The sequence below is a fragment of the Vanessa atalanta genome, chromosome 7 (assembly GCF_905147765.1).
Source record: "Vanessa atalanta chromosome 7, ilVanAtal1.2, whole genome shotgun sequence".
NCBI classification, from domain to species: domain Eukaryota; kingdom Metazoa; phylum Arthropoda; class Insecta; order Lepidoptera; family Nymphalidae; genus Vanessa; species Vanessa atalanta.
Genome location: NC_061877.1, coordinates 6,219,587 through 6,236,772, shown reverse-complemented (window position 1 = coordinate 6,236,772; position 17,186 = coordinate 6,219,587). Strand labels below are relative to the sequence as shown.

The 17,186-nt window shown below is 34.7% G+C and overlaps 1 protein-coding gene across 3 annotated transcripts in view; it reads left to right on the top strand.

The window, feature by feature from the left end:
* LOC125065374 (sushi, von Willebrand factor type A, EGF and pentraxin domain-containing protein 1) overlaps positions 1-15,510 on the top strand; it is a 61,592-nt gene extending 46,082 nt beyond the window's left edge. The window contains exons 7-36 of one of the 3 annotated variants that reach the window (XM_047672941.1): positions 29-208; positions 308-490; positions 633-917; positions 1,006-1,283; positions 1,449-1,879; positions 1,955-2,271; positions 2,348-2,529; positions 2,614-3,499; positions 3,802-4,295; positions 4,581-4,794; positions 4,875-5,345; positions 5,431-6,272; positions 6,356-7,239; positions 7,380-7,759; positions 7,835-8,000; positions 8,081-8,332; positions 8,441-8,982; positions 9,067-9,279; positions 9,360-9,515; positions 9,593-9,734; positions 10,148-10,219; positions 10,627-10,817; positions 10,905-11,078; positions 11,336-11,512; positions 11,855-12,016; positions 12,148-12,272; positions 12,982-13,132; positions 13,505-13,703; positions 13,800-14,116; positions 14,488-15,510. In XM_047672941.1, the coding sequence (XP_047528897.1) occupies positions 29-208; positions 308-490; positions 633-917; positions 1,006-1,283; positions 1,449-1,879; positions 1,955-2,271; positions 2,348-2,529; positions 2,614-3,499; positions 3,802-4,295; positions 4,581-4,794; positions 4,875-5,345; positions 5,431-6,272; positions 6,356-7,239; positions 7,380-7,759; positions 7,835-8,000; positions 8,081-8,332; positions 8,441-8,982; positions 9,067-9,279; positions 9,360-9,515; positions 9,593-9,734; positions 10,148-10,219; positions 10,627-10,817; positions 10,905-11,078; positions 11,336-11,512; positions 11,855-12,016; positions 12,148-12,272; positions 12,982-13,132; positions 13,505-13,703; positions 13,800-14,116; positions 14,488-14,519 (9,098 nt within the window). In that variant the 3' untranslated portion in view covers positions 14,520-15,510. Of the gene's footprint in view, positions 1-28; positions 209-307; positions 491-632; positions 918-1,005; positions 1,284-1,448; positions 1,880-1,954; positions 2,272-2,347; positions 2,530-2,613; positions 3,500-3,801; positions 4,296-4,580; positions 4,795-4,874; positions 5,346-5,430; positions 6,273-6,355; positions 7,240-7,379; positions 7,760-7,834; positions 8,001-8,080; positions 8,333-8,440; positions 8,983-9,066; positions 9,280-9,359; positions 9,516-9,592; positions 9,735-10,147; positions 10,220-10,626; positions 10,818-10,904; positions 11,079-11,335; positions 11,513-11,854; positions 12,017-12,147; positions 12,273-12,981; positions 13,133-13,504; positions 13,704-13,799; positions 14,126-14,487 lie in introns of all 3 variants that reach the window. The other 2 variants (XM_047672940.1, XM_047672942.1) reach the window with 2 other exon arrangements.
* The last annotated feature ends 1,676 nt before the right edge of the window (positions 15,511-17,186 follow it).

Here is a 17,186-nt window from a genome sequence, read left to right as displayed (position 1 = left end):
TATCTTATTAAATGCTTTATATTTTCAGATTGTCCTCCATTAAAGTCTGGCACAGGAGCTTTAGCTTCAAACAGAGATACTGCTTTTGGTACAACTATAACATTTTCATGTCCAATCGGTCAAGAATTTGCCACTGGAAAATCTAGAATTACAACACAATGTTTAGAAGGCGGAAATTGGTCTACTACCTATATTCCAAGCTGCCAAGGTAATTTGATAATTCTTGTACATTGAAATATAACATAATATTAGATTTTTAATTTTTCTATGTGCTTAATTTTTTTAATTAATTCTAATTCATTTGCAGAGGTCTATTGTGGTCCGGTCCCTCAAATCGATAATGGATTTTCTATTGGCTCAACGAACGTAACTTACAGGGGTGTAGCAACTTATCAATGTTATGCTGGATTTGCATTCCCAACCGGACAACCAATAGAAAGAATTTCTTGTTTATCGGATGGAAGATGGGAAAGAACTCCGACTTGTCTTGGTACTTAATTCAAAATTAACTAATTACATAAAAAACTCAAAACAATGATTTATAAACACAATTATTACGTAAATTTTCGAGAACCGGTCGAATGTTTTAACTCTTTGTCACAGACATCTGAATTATTATTTTTTAATTTCAGCATCACAATGTGTGGCACTTCCTGATGTCCCACATGCTAATGTTACTATACTGAATGGCGGTGGTCGCAGTTATGGTACAATAGTTCGATTCGAATGTGAACCCGGCTACGTTCGATCTGGCCAACCTGTACTGCTTTGTATGAGCAATGGAACATGGTCCGGTGAAGTACCAACTTGTTCTAAAGCTATCTGTCCTAAGTTTCCTGAAATCAAGAACGGATTCATTGTCGATCAAACCAGAGTCTATATGTTTGGCGATGAAGCCCGAGTGCAATGTTATAAAGGTAAAGTTTAATAAAGACAAAATTGAAATAATTTTAATAGTATACGTGCTATTTTTTAAAATATAAATGTATATGTTTCATATTTCAGGGTATAAACTAAACGGACCCAGCATAATTAAATGTGGACCTGGTCAAAACTTTGATGCAACTCCAAGTTGTGAAGATATCAATGAATGCTCAAGCAGTCAATGTGATTCTGCCTCAACAGAATGTAAAAACACTCATGGTGGATTCTACTGCCCTTGTCGCCCCGGATTTACACCTAGCTTGGACTGCAAACCTGTTGGTGATTTAGGTTTAATTAACGGAGCTATTCCGGATGAGTCTATAACGACGTCCGCTTCCGAAGCTGGATATTATAAAGGCGTAAGTTTTAGTTGTAATGTTATTTAATAATAAAGTTCTATTCGAATACTTTGGTGTTATTGATAAGGTGTAACACGAAAATATGGTCGCACTAGGTATCTCAATGAGGCATCCAGAGTTAAAATATAGCGTAAACATTGAAATTAAATCAATTTTATATTACAGATGATTCGCTTAAACAATGGAGGAGGTTGGTGTGGCAATAATCTTGAAGCTGGTGCAAACTGGGTCTTAGTTGATCTTCGAGCTCCAACAATCATAAGAGGATTCCGCACGATGAGTGTTATGAGGGCTGATGCTAATATTGCATTTACATCTGCAATTAGAATACAATATACTAATGACTTGACCGATACATTTAAAGATTACACAAATCCTGATGGAACAGCGGTGGAATTCCGAATTTTGGAGCCTACGCTTTCAGTCTTAAACTTACCAATGCCAATTGAAGCTCAATATATAAAATTCAAAATACAAGATTATGTTGGAGCACCCTGTCTCAAATTAGAAATTATGGGGTGTGCTAGACTTGACTGCTCAGACATAAATGAATGTAGTGAAAACAATGGTGGCTGTGATCAGAAATGTATTAATACGTAAGTACATATTAAGCATATTAAATATATTTTCTGAATTTAAAAGATTTTTTCATATAAATCATACTTTTTTAGACCTGGAAACTTCTCATGCGCCTGTAATATTGGTTACGAACTGTATTCTTTTAATGGAACGGCCGGCTTCTCTATAGAGAACTCTGAATCCGGGGAACGAGATGGCGATACATATCAAAGAAATAAATCATGTGTCCCTGTAATGTGTCCATCTCTAGCTTCACCTGAAAACGGTCAATTGCTTTCAACTAAAAGTTCCTATCATTTCGGCGATGTTGTCGAATTCCAGTGTAATTTTGGCTATGTTATGTCGGGCTTCTCTTCACTTCTTTGCACATCAAGTGGAACGTGGAATGGTACAGCTCCCGAATGTCAATGTAAGTACATTTAAAAAGATTACAAAAAAACCCTCTGTAATACTTAGTAACTAATAATTAATTTATTATTTTTCAGATGCACGATGCGTTACATTATCTGATGAAAAGAATGATGGGCTAAAGGTGATTCGAGACGACCCTGAAAGTGTTTTAGTGCCATACAGAGATAACGTTACTATTACTTGTACTTCACCTGGCCGTCAATTACGAAACACTCTTACCTCGTCTTTCCGGCAATGTGTTTATGATCCCAAACCAGTAAGTAGTGCAAAAGTTTAACATATATTCTAAGCTATTAGAGATTTAATTGATAAATTCAATTTTTGTTTTTGTTTATTTTAGGGTCTTCCCGACTATTGGCTTTCTGGAGCTCAACCTCAATGTCGGCGAAAGGATTGTGGCGTTCCTATGCCAACACCTGGAGCAGAATATGGTCAATATCTCGATACAAGATATCAAAGCTCTTTCTTTTTCGGATGTCAAAACACTTTTAAATTGGCCGGTCAAACAAGCAAACACGATAACGTTGTTCGTTGTCAACAAAACGGAATATGGGACTTTGGAGATTTAAGATGTGAAGGACCCGTATGTGAAGATCCAGGTCGGCCAGCCGATGGGTATCAAATAGCTAGAAGTTACGAACAAGGATCTGAAGTTCTATTCGGTTGTTCAAGACCTGGTTATATTTTAATAAACCCCAGACCCATAACTTGTATTCGTGAACCAGAATGTAAAGTTATAAGACCTCTTGGCTTAGCTTCAGGCAGAATACCTGACTCAGCAATCAATGCAACTTCCGAAAGACCTAATTATGAAGCAAAAAATATTAGACTTAACTCAGTGACTGGATGGTGTGGCAAACAAGAAGCTTTTACTTATGTTAGTGTCGACTTAGGCAAAGTTTACAGAGTTAAAGCTATACTAGTGAAAGGTGTTGTAACATCGGACATAGTTGGCCGTCCAACAGAAATAAGATTCTTTTACAAACAAGCTGAAAATGAAAACTATGTAGTATATTTCCCCAACTTTAACCTAACTATGCGTGATCCGGGAAATTATGGTGAACTTGCAATGATTACACTGCCAAAATATGTTCAAGCTAGATTTGTTATTCTTGGTATCGTAAGTTTTATGGACAACGCTTGCCTCAAATTTGAATTGATGGGATGTGATGAACCTTCCGCCGAGCCATTATTAGGTTACGATTATGGATATTCACCTTGTGTGGGTAAGTTACATTCATATTAAATTAAAATAAAATAAAAATATTATTATTACATTTTTCGGGAACTTACAATAATTTTAATTAAATATAATTAAAATTATAACATCTTATTGTTTTAATGTAAATTCTAATAAAATAAAGCATGTTTCACAGAGACGTTGTAAAGTTTCTGTTTATTGGCACTAGCTAGCTGGTTACGAGAGTAAAGCACTTCACCAGATATGATAATCATTTAATACATTTATTATTTTGTTTGATTCTGATACCTAAAATACTTGAAATTAAATGAATTAATATTTTTTCAGATAATGAGCCACCAGTATTCCAGAATTGCCCTCAGCATCCTATTATAGTACAAACTGATGTAAATGGAGGCCTTCTGCCAGTCAATTTTACAGAACCAACGGCTACTGATAACTCTGGCGCTATTGCTAGATTAGAAGTTACACCACAACATTTTAGAACTCCGATACAAGTTTTTCATAATATGGTTGTACGATATGTAGCCTTTGACTTCGATGGCAATGTTGCTATTTGTGAAGTTAATATAACAGTACCAGATTATACACCACCGAAATTAAGTTGTCCTCAAAGTTACGTTATTGAGCTAGTAGATAAACAAGACAGTTACGCAGTCAATTTTAATGATACCAGGAGAAGAATTAATGCTACTGATGCTTCCGGAGAAGTTGTCTTGAAGTTCATACCAGAAAGAGCAGTTATCCCAATACGAGGCTATGAAAATGTAACAGTTATAGCTTCTGATAAATACGGAAACAAGGCTCAATGTAACTTCCAGGTATATTTGACAATTATTACGAAGTCGCATATGATGTGTAACATCTGACATCTCCTCTTAATAATAAGCGATATTAACAGTTTATCGGTTGTTGAAATCTGACGCCCAACTCTAGCAAATAGTACGTTTATTTGTCAAATAGGGCGCACTTCCCTGGCTTCCTGTTACATATTTTGGTCCCTTTTCGTGAAATAACTTCCACATGATGCAACAATGAGAGAGGAAAAAGTTACATATTAAAAAAAATGAAATGAGCTCTTTTTAAATTTTCTAATATAATTTTAGGTTTCTGTTCAAGCTACTCCTTGCGTTGATTGGGAACTTATGCCTCCAGCGCACGGAGCAATAAACTGTTTGCCTGGAGATAGAGGAATTCAATGTATAGCAACGTGCAGTCCTGGATTTAGATTTACCGATGGTGAACCAGTCAAAACGTTTGTCTGTGAAACTAAGCGTCAATGGGTTCCTTCTGCTGTAGTGCCAGATTGTGTTTCTGAAAGTAAGATATCTATCAAATATTTATATGTAAAAATATGATACGTATTAGAACATTTACTAACTTTATTATTTCTTTTCTAGATACTCAACAAGCTGCATACCATGTCGTAGCAAGTGTACAATATCGAGCCCTTGGAGCGGTTTCAAACGCATGCTTACCACAATACAAAGATTTACTTGCTCAATATGATAATATATTAAATGAAAGACTGTCACAGCGATGTTCTGCAGTAAACGTGAATATTAATGTTACATTCGTAAAAGCAATGCCTAGTCTCCTCGACGAAAACGTCGTCAAAATGGACTTTGTCTTAGCTATAATTCCAGCTATAAGACAAACTCAATTGTATGATCTTTGTGGATCAACGTTAAATCTTATATTTGACCTCTCAGTACCTTACGCAAGTGCACTGATTGAGCCAGTACTGAACGTTTCTTCGATTGGTAATCAATGTCCACCATTAAGAGCTATAAGAAGCTCTATTACACGCGGTTTTACATGTAGCGTCGGTGAAGTACTTAATATGGATACAAATGATGTACCCAGATGTTGTAAGTATATTTCACATTTATCATATCAATACAATAGACTGTAATTTTTAATTGTATAAAACTTCAAATTTTATTTGCTTTGCAGTGCATTGTCCCGCTGGTACATTTGCTGGTGAAAAACAAAAAACATGCACAATGTGTCCGAGGGGATATTTCCAGAACCAAGCCCGTCAAGGATCATGCCTTAAATGTCCTCAAGGAACTTTCACAAGGGAAGAAGGATCAAAAGATTTAACTGATTGCGTACCTGTATGTGGCTATGGAACATATTCTCCAACAGGATTGGTTCCATGTCTAGAATGTCCAAGAAATAGTTACACCGGTGAGCCTCCTTTAGGAGGATTTAAAGATTGCCAAGCATGTCCGGTGAACACCTACACATATCAACCAGCAGCTGCTGGAAAAGACAAATGTAGAGCAAAATGTGCATCAGGCACATATTCACCGACTGGCTTAGCTCCCTGCTCACAATGTCCTAGAAATTTTTACCAAAACTCAATTGGCCAAACACTATGTATGGAGTGTCCCACAAATATGAAAACTGTAAGCACAGGTGCTTCAGGATTGGAAGAATGCTTACCAGTTGAATGTTCAAACAGTGCTTGTCAACATGGTGGATTGTGTGTGCCAAAAGGACATGGTGTTCAATGTTATTGTCCAGCTGGTTTTTCTGGACGAAGATGTGAAATAGATATTGATGAATGCGAAAGTCAACCTTGTTATAACGGAGGTAAATGCATTGATCTACCACAAGGATATAGATGCTCATGTCCCACGGGTTACGGTGGAATTAATTGTCAAGAAGAGAGAACCGACTGTAAAAATGATACATGTCCAGAACGTGCAATGTGCAAAGACGAACCTGGATTTAATAATTATACATGTTTATGTAGGTCTGGTTACACTGGAATCGATTGCGATATTTCGGTAAGACTTTTTTAATGCTTTATTAATAATAACTTACTATTTAGACTAGTAAATTTGTTAAAAGACCTTTTTTATCGTTTTAGATTGACCCTTGTTCAGCAAATGGAAATCCTTGTAAAAATGGAGCGTCATGTACAGCTCTCCAACAAGGCAGATACAAATGTGAATGCTTACCAGGGTGGGAAGGACAGCTCTGTGAAACTAACACAAATGACTGTGTTGAAAAACCCTGTCTTCTTGGTGCCCCTTGCACTGATTTAGTCAATGACTTCAGCTGTGCTTGTCCCCCTGGTTTCACTGGGAAACGATGTCATGAAAAAATAGATCTATGCTCTACTGCACCGTGTAAACATGGTATTTGTGTTGACAAACTGTTTGTTCATCAATGCGTTTGTGATCCAGGTTGGACTGGGCCATCATGTGATATTAATATTAATGAATGTGTAATTTCGCCATGCGAAAATGGAGGTCGCTGTATCGATACCATAGACGATTTTACATGTAACTGTGAACCTGGATATACAGGCAAGAGATGTCAACATACTATTGATGATTGTGCTTCTGATCCTTGTCAAAATGGAGCAACATGTGTGGATCAAATTGATGGATTCACTTGCAAATGCCGACCAGGATTTATCGGTCTGCAATGTGAATCAGCAATAGATGAATGCCTGAATGAACCCTGCAACCCAGCGGGAACCGAAAAATGTATTGACTTAGACAACAAATTTAAATGTGAATGTCGTGAAGGTTTCACAGGAGAAATGTGTGAAACTAATATTGATGATTGTGCTTCCGATCCATGCTTTAATGGTGGTTCCTGTAAAGATGAAGTTGGTGATTATAAATGTTCTTGTCAACCGGGATGGACAGGCAAACGATGTGAGCGAGATATTGGAAACTGCATGAATTTACCCTGTCAGAATAATGCTAAATGTATAGATCTCTTCCAAGATTATTTCTGTGTGTAAGTATAAATAAATATAAAGTAATTTTCGTACACATACTAAAGAAAATCAGTTTTTTTTTTAATTTAGCTAATACCTTACAAAATACAGATAGGCCAATACTTTACAAAATACCTAAAGATTTTCTTTTATATTACAGTTGCCCTAGTGGAACCGATGGTAAGCAGTGTGAAACTGCACCTGAAAGGTGTATTGGTAGCCCTTGCATGCATGGCGGGAAATGCCAAGATTTTGGATCGGGCCTAAATTGCACTTGTTCGCTAGACTATATGGGCATTGGTTGTCAATATGAATTCGATGCTTGTGAAGCAGGTCTTTGCCAAAACGGTGCTACGTGTATGGATGAAGGAGAAGGATATTCTTGTATCTGTGCTCCTGGATTCACAGGCAAAAACTGCGATGAAGATATTATTGACTGTAAAGAAAACTCTTGTCCACCATCGGCAACTTGCATAGATTTACCAGGCAGATTTTATTGCCAATGTCCATTTAATCTAACGGGTGATGATTGCAGAAAAAGTAAGTAAATAATTAAAAAAATAAAATATCTGAAGAAGATTATTCTTTATAAAACGTTTTTTTTTACTCGAATAGCTATCAGCGTGGATTATGATCTCTACTTCAGTGATCCTATGCGCTCCAGTGCTGCCCAAGTGGTACCATTTGCAACAGGATCTGCAGATAGTTTGACTATTGCAATGTGGGTACAGTATACACAGCAAGATGAAGGAGGTATCTTCTTTACCGCTTATGGTGTGAGGTTAGTCATTTTTCTTTTTTGTTAATTTTACTGTTAACAAAAAAAGTACTATTTATTATAAAATATATTTGTTGTTTCAGCAATTCTCAAATAGCTCTTAATAAAAGAACAATCATACAAGCCCACTCAAACGGTGTTCAGGTATCTCTTTTCCCTGAACTCCAAGATGTTTATTTAAGTTTTGGTGAATATGCAACAGTCAATGATGGACAATGGCATCATGTGGCCTTAGTATGGGACGGTAGTAATGGCGGAGAATTAACTCTTATAACGGAAGGTTTAATTGCAAGTAAACTTGAAGGCTATGGCAGCGGGAAATCATTACCATCATAGTAAGCATTATCTTTTTTAATATAAGCAATAAGAAGACTACTATATTAATTTCTTAGACATTATAAAAAAATCTTGCATTCATATTTTATTAAAATATTTTTTTTCAGTGTTTGGGTAACTTTAGGAAAACCACAATCAGACAATCCTAAGGCTTACACTGAATCAGGCTTCCAAGGACATTTAACAAAAGTACAAATATGGAACCGTGCTCTTGACGTAACTAACGAAATTCAAAAACAAGTTCGCGACTGTAGGACTGAACCAGTACTTTATAGCGGCTTAGTGTTGACTTGGGCAGGATACGAAGATACTATCGGTGGTGTTGAGAGAATCGTGCCATCTCACTGTGGACAAAGAGTCTGTCCAAATGGCTACACTGGATCGAAATGCCAACAACTACAAGTCGATAAGGAACCTCCGAAAGTAGAAAGATGTCCTGGTGATCTTTGGGTAATCGCCAAAAATGGATCGTCTGTCGTTAGCTGGGATATGCCTGTATTTAGTGATATTGTTGGTGTAGCACGTGTAGTTGAAAAATCTGGACATCAACCTGGACAAAACCTTGCCTGGGGAGCATACGATATAGCATACATAGCCTATGATGCTGCCGGTAATGCCGCAACGTGTACTTTCAAAGTAACAGTCTTATGTAAGTTTAGATAATATGTATTCATTTTTTTTATGTCAACTATGATCATCTCAATTATAATTTTGTATTTCCTTTTAATTCTAGCTGAATTTTGTCCGGCAATGCCTGATCCTCTGGGTGGATATCAATCATGTCGCGATTGGGGTGCAGGTGGTCAGTTTAAGGTGTGTGAAATCGCATGTCGCGATGGTCTGAGATTTTCTCAACCTGTACCGCCATTCTATACATGTGGGGCTGAAGGATTTTGGAGACCTACAAATGACCCATCTCTACCACTTGTATATCCAGCTTGCTCGCGTAAGTTTTTCACGCTAAAATAAATACATGTCAAATTATTTAAAAATGCAACATATCGATATTTATTATTATTATTACAGCGGCTTCTCCTGCACAACGAGTCTTTAAAATTTCCATGTTATTCCCAAGTTCTGTACTCTGTAATGACGCTGGACAAGCAGTACTCCGACAAAAAGTTCGCAGTGCTATTAACCAACTTAATAGAGATTGGAGCTTCTGTTCATACGCTGTTGACGGTGAGTAGCACTTATATCTTAATTAATATAATGTAGAAAACATTTGAATATTTTGTCACGTATAAAATTAATTTTAGGTACAAGGGAGTGTAAGGAACTGGATATTAATGTGAAGTGTGATCATCGCGCTAACGTCCGACAAACTAGACAAGTATCTTCCCCTCCCACGGCAACATCAAAAGACACCTACGTACTTGATGCTATAATACCAGTAGAAGAGTAAGTTTTAAGCAAATACTAAAATTAACGTAATTTGTCATTACTTAGAAGTAGCTGTAGTAGCGCCAGAAAATAAATTATATTATAACTTAGGTGTTGGCGTAACTGTTAGTAGATTAAACTTCTATGTATTTTAGTGCACTTATTTTTTCATAGATATAACGAGTCACTACATCACTTTAACAATTATATTAAAAGTTTCAAATCTTGGCGTAGATGCTAGAAGATCGAACTTATTTGTATTTTAGTGCACTTCTATTGTAATGGTTTTAACGAGTCACTACATCACTATAGAGATTATATTTACAAGTTTATAACAGTACAAGCACAAAATACTTCGAACAGTAATACATTTAATCAATATCGCATGTTTTTCTTCAAACACTATTGCATGACTTTTATTTGGCACCTAGGACAAGAAGCAATAGAGAAGGCCGTCAAGCCGGAGACACATACAGCATCGAACTATCTTTTCCGGCTGTAAAGTAAGTAACAGTTTTATTGCACTTAGCACCATAATGTTTAAATTAACACTAATCAATACAAATTCAAACGGTTTATAGGTATTTATATAAAACTTAAAAACAAAACTTAGAAGTTTTGCTACTGTGTTTATTATGTTTATTTGATTGCAAAACTCAAAATAAATGTTTTTTTTTAAATATGTATATGGTCTTATTGAAATTTAATTCAAACTTAGGTTAATTAATAGAAATTTCGCAATCTATGCGAAAATACCAGGTGTACCCAATAAAATAATTACTAAAAACCCACACACCAAACTTGTTTTTAAAATATTGCTGAATTAGATAAGAATTTACCTTTAACGACATGAAAAAAATATTATTATTATTCACATAATATATAGTAAATACAAAATTAAACTTTACAGCGACCCAGTAATCAACAATGGTAACAATGAACGCTCTACTGTTAAACGATTGCTGGAGAAACTCATCCTCGAAGACGAACAATTTGATGTACGAAATATACTTCCAAATACTGTACCAGATCCGGCCAGTCTAAAACTCGAATCAGACTATGCCTGTCCTATGGGACAAGTAGTTATGGCACCTGACTGCGGTAAGTTCTTAGAAGTAGACCTTGAATACAATATAACATTTATCCATTTTATATCAATATTTACATGACGATATTATTTCTTTGTAGTGTCTTGTGCTGTGGGTACTTACCTTGATGCCGCAAGTGATTCTTGTCAGCCATGCCCTGCGGGATCTTATCAATCTGAAGCTGGTCAGCTGCAATGTACGCCCTGTCCTGCTATTGCTGGACAATCTGGTGTCACTCAAGCAGCAGGCGCTAGAAGTGCAGCTGATTGTAAAGGTAAATTTGTCGCAATTAAAAATAGTAGTAATATCATTATTTTCTATTCCCTACCATTCCTTAACTTCACTTGTTAGATTAATTATCATGAACTTAATATCTAACTACTATACCTCAGAAACAAATTGTTGTTCTAATACATTGAAACTTTTTTCATCCTTAATCAGAAAATGTTAAAACATCTATATTTTCAACAAGTAAATATAAAAAGTAAATGTATTTTGGAATAAATTGCAATTTTCTCATGTCAAATCTAGAGAGATGCGCCTCTGGCAAATACTACGACGCAGAAGCAGAACTATGCAGGCCTTGCGGTCATGGCTCTTATCAACCTCGCGAAGGAGCTTTCTCTTGCATTGCATGTCCAAGAGGTCAAACAACACGAGCCACTGAGGCAGTATCAGCTGCAGAATGTAGGGACGATTGCCCATCAGGTAAATATTTATTTAATTATTTTAATAACACTGCAAAATGTTATGATCAGAATTTCGTCTTTAAATATTGCTAAGAGTATATTTGGGCTAAATATAGGAACAAAACTGATAGGTCGATTCAATGATAATAACCGACACAAAAGAATGATTAAAAAAAATTAAAAGCTTCTACCCACACGTTACTAAACTTCTACAAATTCAAATTTTACATGAGCATTTCATTATTTAAAAGATTAGATTTGTCAAAAAAAATCACAATACCAATATCAACTTTAGTAATATTTCATATGCTGTTGTATGTATGTTAATAAAAGTGTCATATTACAACTATTAAAATTTCAGGCGAGCAACTGAGCAGTGATGGTGGATGCGAGCCTTGCCCACGCGGCACGTGGCGAGCCAATGGCTCTGGCGCAGCATGTGCGCCATGCCCGTCGGGCACTACCACACCTCAAGCTGGTGCGGCTTCACCTGACCAATGTTCACTTCCTGTGTGTAGAGCAGGTAAATTACCCAAATTCGATAAAATAGTGTGTATTTTTTTCTGCAAAAACTTTACTATTTTTCCACCTCGTTGGTTTAGTAAATAATGATCGTTGACATTTTAATATTTGATTTATGTCATTAAATTTCAGGTTCTTACCTCAATGCGACTCTGAATACATGCATACAATGTAAGAAAGGAACATACCAATCAGAAATGCAACAAACGCTATGTATTCCTTGCCCGATCAACACCAGTACAAAGGGACCGGGCGCGGTAATTATATAACCTTACTTACTAAGATAAGCCGGCCAAATAAGATAGTTCCTATATTCACTACCCCCTTTTGTGATGTATTTAACATCAAGCTATTGAATATAGGTGTCTACTGCAAACAATCTGATAGATACTGATACATTTTGAAATAGTGTAGGGTGAGTGTATTCCTATGTAATGCAGAATGAATGTGCCAGTGTAATTTTAAGCACGAACAAAGTAGTGCTATAATATAGATTGTCAATCAGTCATATGAAACACTTATTTACAAATTGAGGTTGATTGGCGTGTTCCGAAATTGTTCGAATAAATGAACCAAATAGAAATCAGACTGATACAGACTATACCTATTATGTGTGTCTGTTTACAAACGTTGATTATTGTTTATTTAAGCATTTACACAATTAGCTCTTGGGCCTCATTATTGCCTATACTATTAACAAGAACTACGCAACACCGCGTACTCAATATACTTGACAAAATAATTATACATTGACAAAATACAATCACAAATGTTTACAAATCGACTGTTAAAAAAATATCAGGTTAAATTTTCACAAGTAACACCACAACTAACGTAGTTTCATTACAGTACTACTTCAAATCATAGATATTTTTTCTTACTATGGACGTTTGTTATTCACTTCCCTATTAAAAATTAAACCAAGAAAAAGCAAAGGAATCAAATAGTTTTTTTTTTTTTTAATAGACATCAGAATCCGACTGCACGAATCCATGCGAGATTTTGGGTCCCGAGATGCACTGCGACGCCAACGCCTACTGCTTACTGATACCTGAAACTAGTGAATTTAAATGCCAATGTAAACCTGGCTTTAATGGAACTGGAAAAGTTTGTGTTGGTAAGACTATATTTTAATCATTAGACGGTCTTATATTTAACAATAATTAAGACTAAATAAATAAATAAATCATATTATTTATTAAAAGAATACTTTTTGAATAAAGACAATTACGATTAGCTTAACTATATGTCACAGATTTTCTGAACATGTATCATTATTATACAAATATTATACGATAACATTTCTTGCAAAGCTTAAAATATCAGAAATTGTATATTAATTAGAAATAAATTGGAGTTTCTTCTAAATGTCTTAATGTTAGTAATTAAAAATATGTACAATAGAAACTCTTGCAACATTTTCAGTATCATCTACATTATTATTTTCCGTGTTATGGCAAATCATTAACCTTTTTCATTTTATTTCCAGACGTTTGCCAGGACTTCTGCGATAACGGTGGTGAGTGTGTGAAAGACGCTCGTGGCGAACCTTCTTGTCGCTGCGCCGGTTCCTTCACAGGTCGCCATTGCAGAGACAAGAGCGAATTCGCATACATTGCTAGTGGTGTAGCAGGCGGAGTGATCTTCATAATATTCCTTGTACTTCTCGTCTGGATGATTTGTGCGAGGTTAGAATATTTTATAAATTTTATAACAATTTGTTTTAAATTATAAATTAGCCTGACGGAAATTTTAATGTATATTTTTTCTGTACCGTTAAATAGATCAACTAAGAAGAGAGAACCAAAGAAGACACTAACACCGGCTATAGATCAAAACGGATCTCAAGTGAACTTCTATTATGGAGCGCACACTCCGTATGCGGAATCTATTGCGCCCTCGCATCACTCCACATACGCTCATTATTACGACGACGAAGAAGACGGCTGGGAAATGCCAAACTTTTACAACGAAACATACATGAAAGAGAGTTTACATAACGGAATGAACGGAAAAATGAATAGCTTAGCACGATCGAACGCCAGCATCTATGGCACGAAGGAGGATCTATATGACAGATTAAAAAGGCATGCGTATCCGGGTAAGAAAGGTTGGTATTTGGAGCACTTAGATTAGTGCGCACTTCGTTTTCTTAAGCAGCATTACACGTCATCGCTTTATTAGTTTGTTACTTGTAACTTTTATCGATCATATATCACTTAAACTTCAGATAGTTAAACATTTTTATAAATTTGTATAGAAATTATCACACAATATTATAATATTGACTCGCACTGAATTGTTCATCTATTTCAAATTATATTGCACGGTATCAGCATTCGCCAATAATTAAAATTGTTTCGTTTATGTACATAAATTATTTCCCGCTTTGTAATTATTATGAAGACATAATAAACAATTTGCATGACGACATCACAATGATGCAACATTAACACGCTTGTTTCGTTTCAGATAAGAGTGACAGCGACAGTGAGGGTCAATAAATATATCGGAGGACTGCGTTTTGTCGTATTCTGGTCAAACTTACATAATACTATGTCGTATTAGTTTCAACTCTCGGTGCCTTGTTATACAATTACAACTTTTTATGGACTTAATTTTATCGGTTATTTTGCCGAGAGATATTTTTATAGAATTTTGTACTCTCCTAGCTTTATTAATTAGTTTAATTTAAATTATGTAGATTAACACACTCACTGTTTAACATGCAGCCCCACCAAACGTAATATTTGTATACCACAAATCACTTTAAGCGCTGAAGCAAAATTTTATAGCGACAATTTAATGGCCATAAGATTATTTGACAGGAAACAGTGAATGTGTTGATGTTCTGAGATTACGATCAACAAAAATAAAATGCTCAAATATTTTAGGCAAAAGCCATAACGAAAAGCAGGTCTATCATTTGAATTTTACATTATAACAAGATAGACAATCAGATGCAATTATAGCTCTTACAACAAAATGTAAATATACTTTATAATATTTTTGTATATTTATAGTAGACCTCAAATGCGTTAATTATAATTCTACGTTTATTTTAGGTGTAAGCTATGATACGTTGAGCATTGCGAGAGCAATGATCGGTTCATAAATGTTGTGTTGATATTATAAGTTAAATTTTTACGTTTTGTATTATAAACCGGACTGTACTTACTGTATTTTATATCAATATAATATGTAAAAATGTGTGTGGTTGTATATTATGAAATGAATGTATAGGATGTTTTTTATAAAGTAAATATAATTTAATTTGCTATAATACGGGAACATGATTATTATGTTATTTAAAATAAACCGTCCAATTTATGAAGTTTTAAGGACTCATGAATAATATTAATAAACATTGAAATTATAATATTTTTTATAATACTCATTGATTTCGTGCGTGGTTTGTATCCCATCACAATTATTACCACATTAGTGATTACTTTAACAGTAATATGTTTACAAAGAAAATAAATTAACATTACGTATTGATTTACATACGTTTTATTTTAATACCAATTAAACAAAAATACCTTTAGCTAATATTACTTTTAACATCCCTTTATGACCTAGTTTGTATTCGTATATAAATCGCGTAATGCGTTCAAAAACATCAGACTCGAAGAAGGCCTTATCAAACATAAATCTTTATAGGCAACTTAGATTAAAACGTGTCAAAAGATGAAATTTAATACAATACGTAGTATTGTTATAATACATAGTATTGTTATGTGCCACAAATCGTGGTGCCAGTAAATATGATATGGTTTATGTTTTAAACTAAGAATTAAAATTTTAGGATGTCGATTGAAACTAAAAATTTTCGTGCTTTTATTTCGTTATTACATAAATTGAACTAATCCACTACCTAAAAACAATTCATAATAAAAGATTATGCAACTAAAATTAATGGTAAATAATCTATCATACTACATATTTTGCGAAATAAAATGTCGTAACTTAGATTTTGACAAAATTGTAGAAAATGGCACCTCAATCCGCTTTTACCCATCGTGTACAATGTAAGAAAGCTTACCGACATAAATTGCAAAATAAAGAATTTATTGGCTTTGGTTTTAGTATTTTCGCTTGAAATTCAAGATATGTGTAAAATAATCCTACGTAATAATAATAATACGCCATTAGTGTCTGTAATTATATTGATATTTACTATATTTATTGCATTGTCTTTAGGGCCTCTATATCAATTATTACTGCAATTTTAATTCCAACTTTCAATCAAATGTGAATCAGGTTAATAAAAATATTTAATAATAATCAATCATTTCGTATTATCCATCAGTCGATCATTCAACATCATATCATCAATTTGTCATAAATCACGGATTAAATTATTTACAAATGAGATGTCAACTGTGAATAATAAAGTTCAAGAATACCAATATCCTCTTAGTGCTAAATGCTATTAATAGCGATTTAACAACTCGTTTGAGATATTTTGTAAGAACTTACGTCTCTTCTGAATCGTGACAAGTTGAACACCGATTTATGGTGACACGCTATTTTGATCAGTGTGTCTTACAATTGTTATATTGATTGTTTGAGTCAATGCCATATTAACTTTTAACACTTCATAATCGTGTTTTAGTGCAATTAGTTTCAAATTTATTCTTATTGAAATATATAATAATGGTTTAAAGAAATTTGAAATTATAGTGTAATAAAATAAAAAAGCCGAGATGGCCCAGTGGCTAGAACGCGTGCATCTTAACCGATGATTTGGGTTCAAACCCAGGCAGGCACCACTGAAATTTCATGTGCTTAATTTGTGTTTATAATTCATCTCGTGCTCGGCGGTGAAGGAAAACATCGTGAGGAAACCTGCATGTGTCTAATTTCAACGAAATTCTGCGACATGTGTATTCCGCCAACCCGCATTGGAGCAGCGTGGTGGAATATGCTCCAAACCTTCTCCTCAAAGAGAGAGGAGGCCTTTATTCCAGCAGTGGGACATTTACGGGCTACTAATGCTAAAAAAAAAAAACAATCTTTTTTAAATCTGGAATCATAATTATTTGTTTTCTTTTGATCTCAATAGTTCGTATTAAAACAATATTCTTACATTAAATATCAGCCAAGTAATATGCCGTTGGTATAATCAACAATGGGCGTTCTTCTCGAAGGTATCTGTATTCAAACGT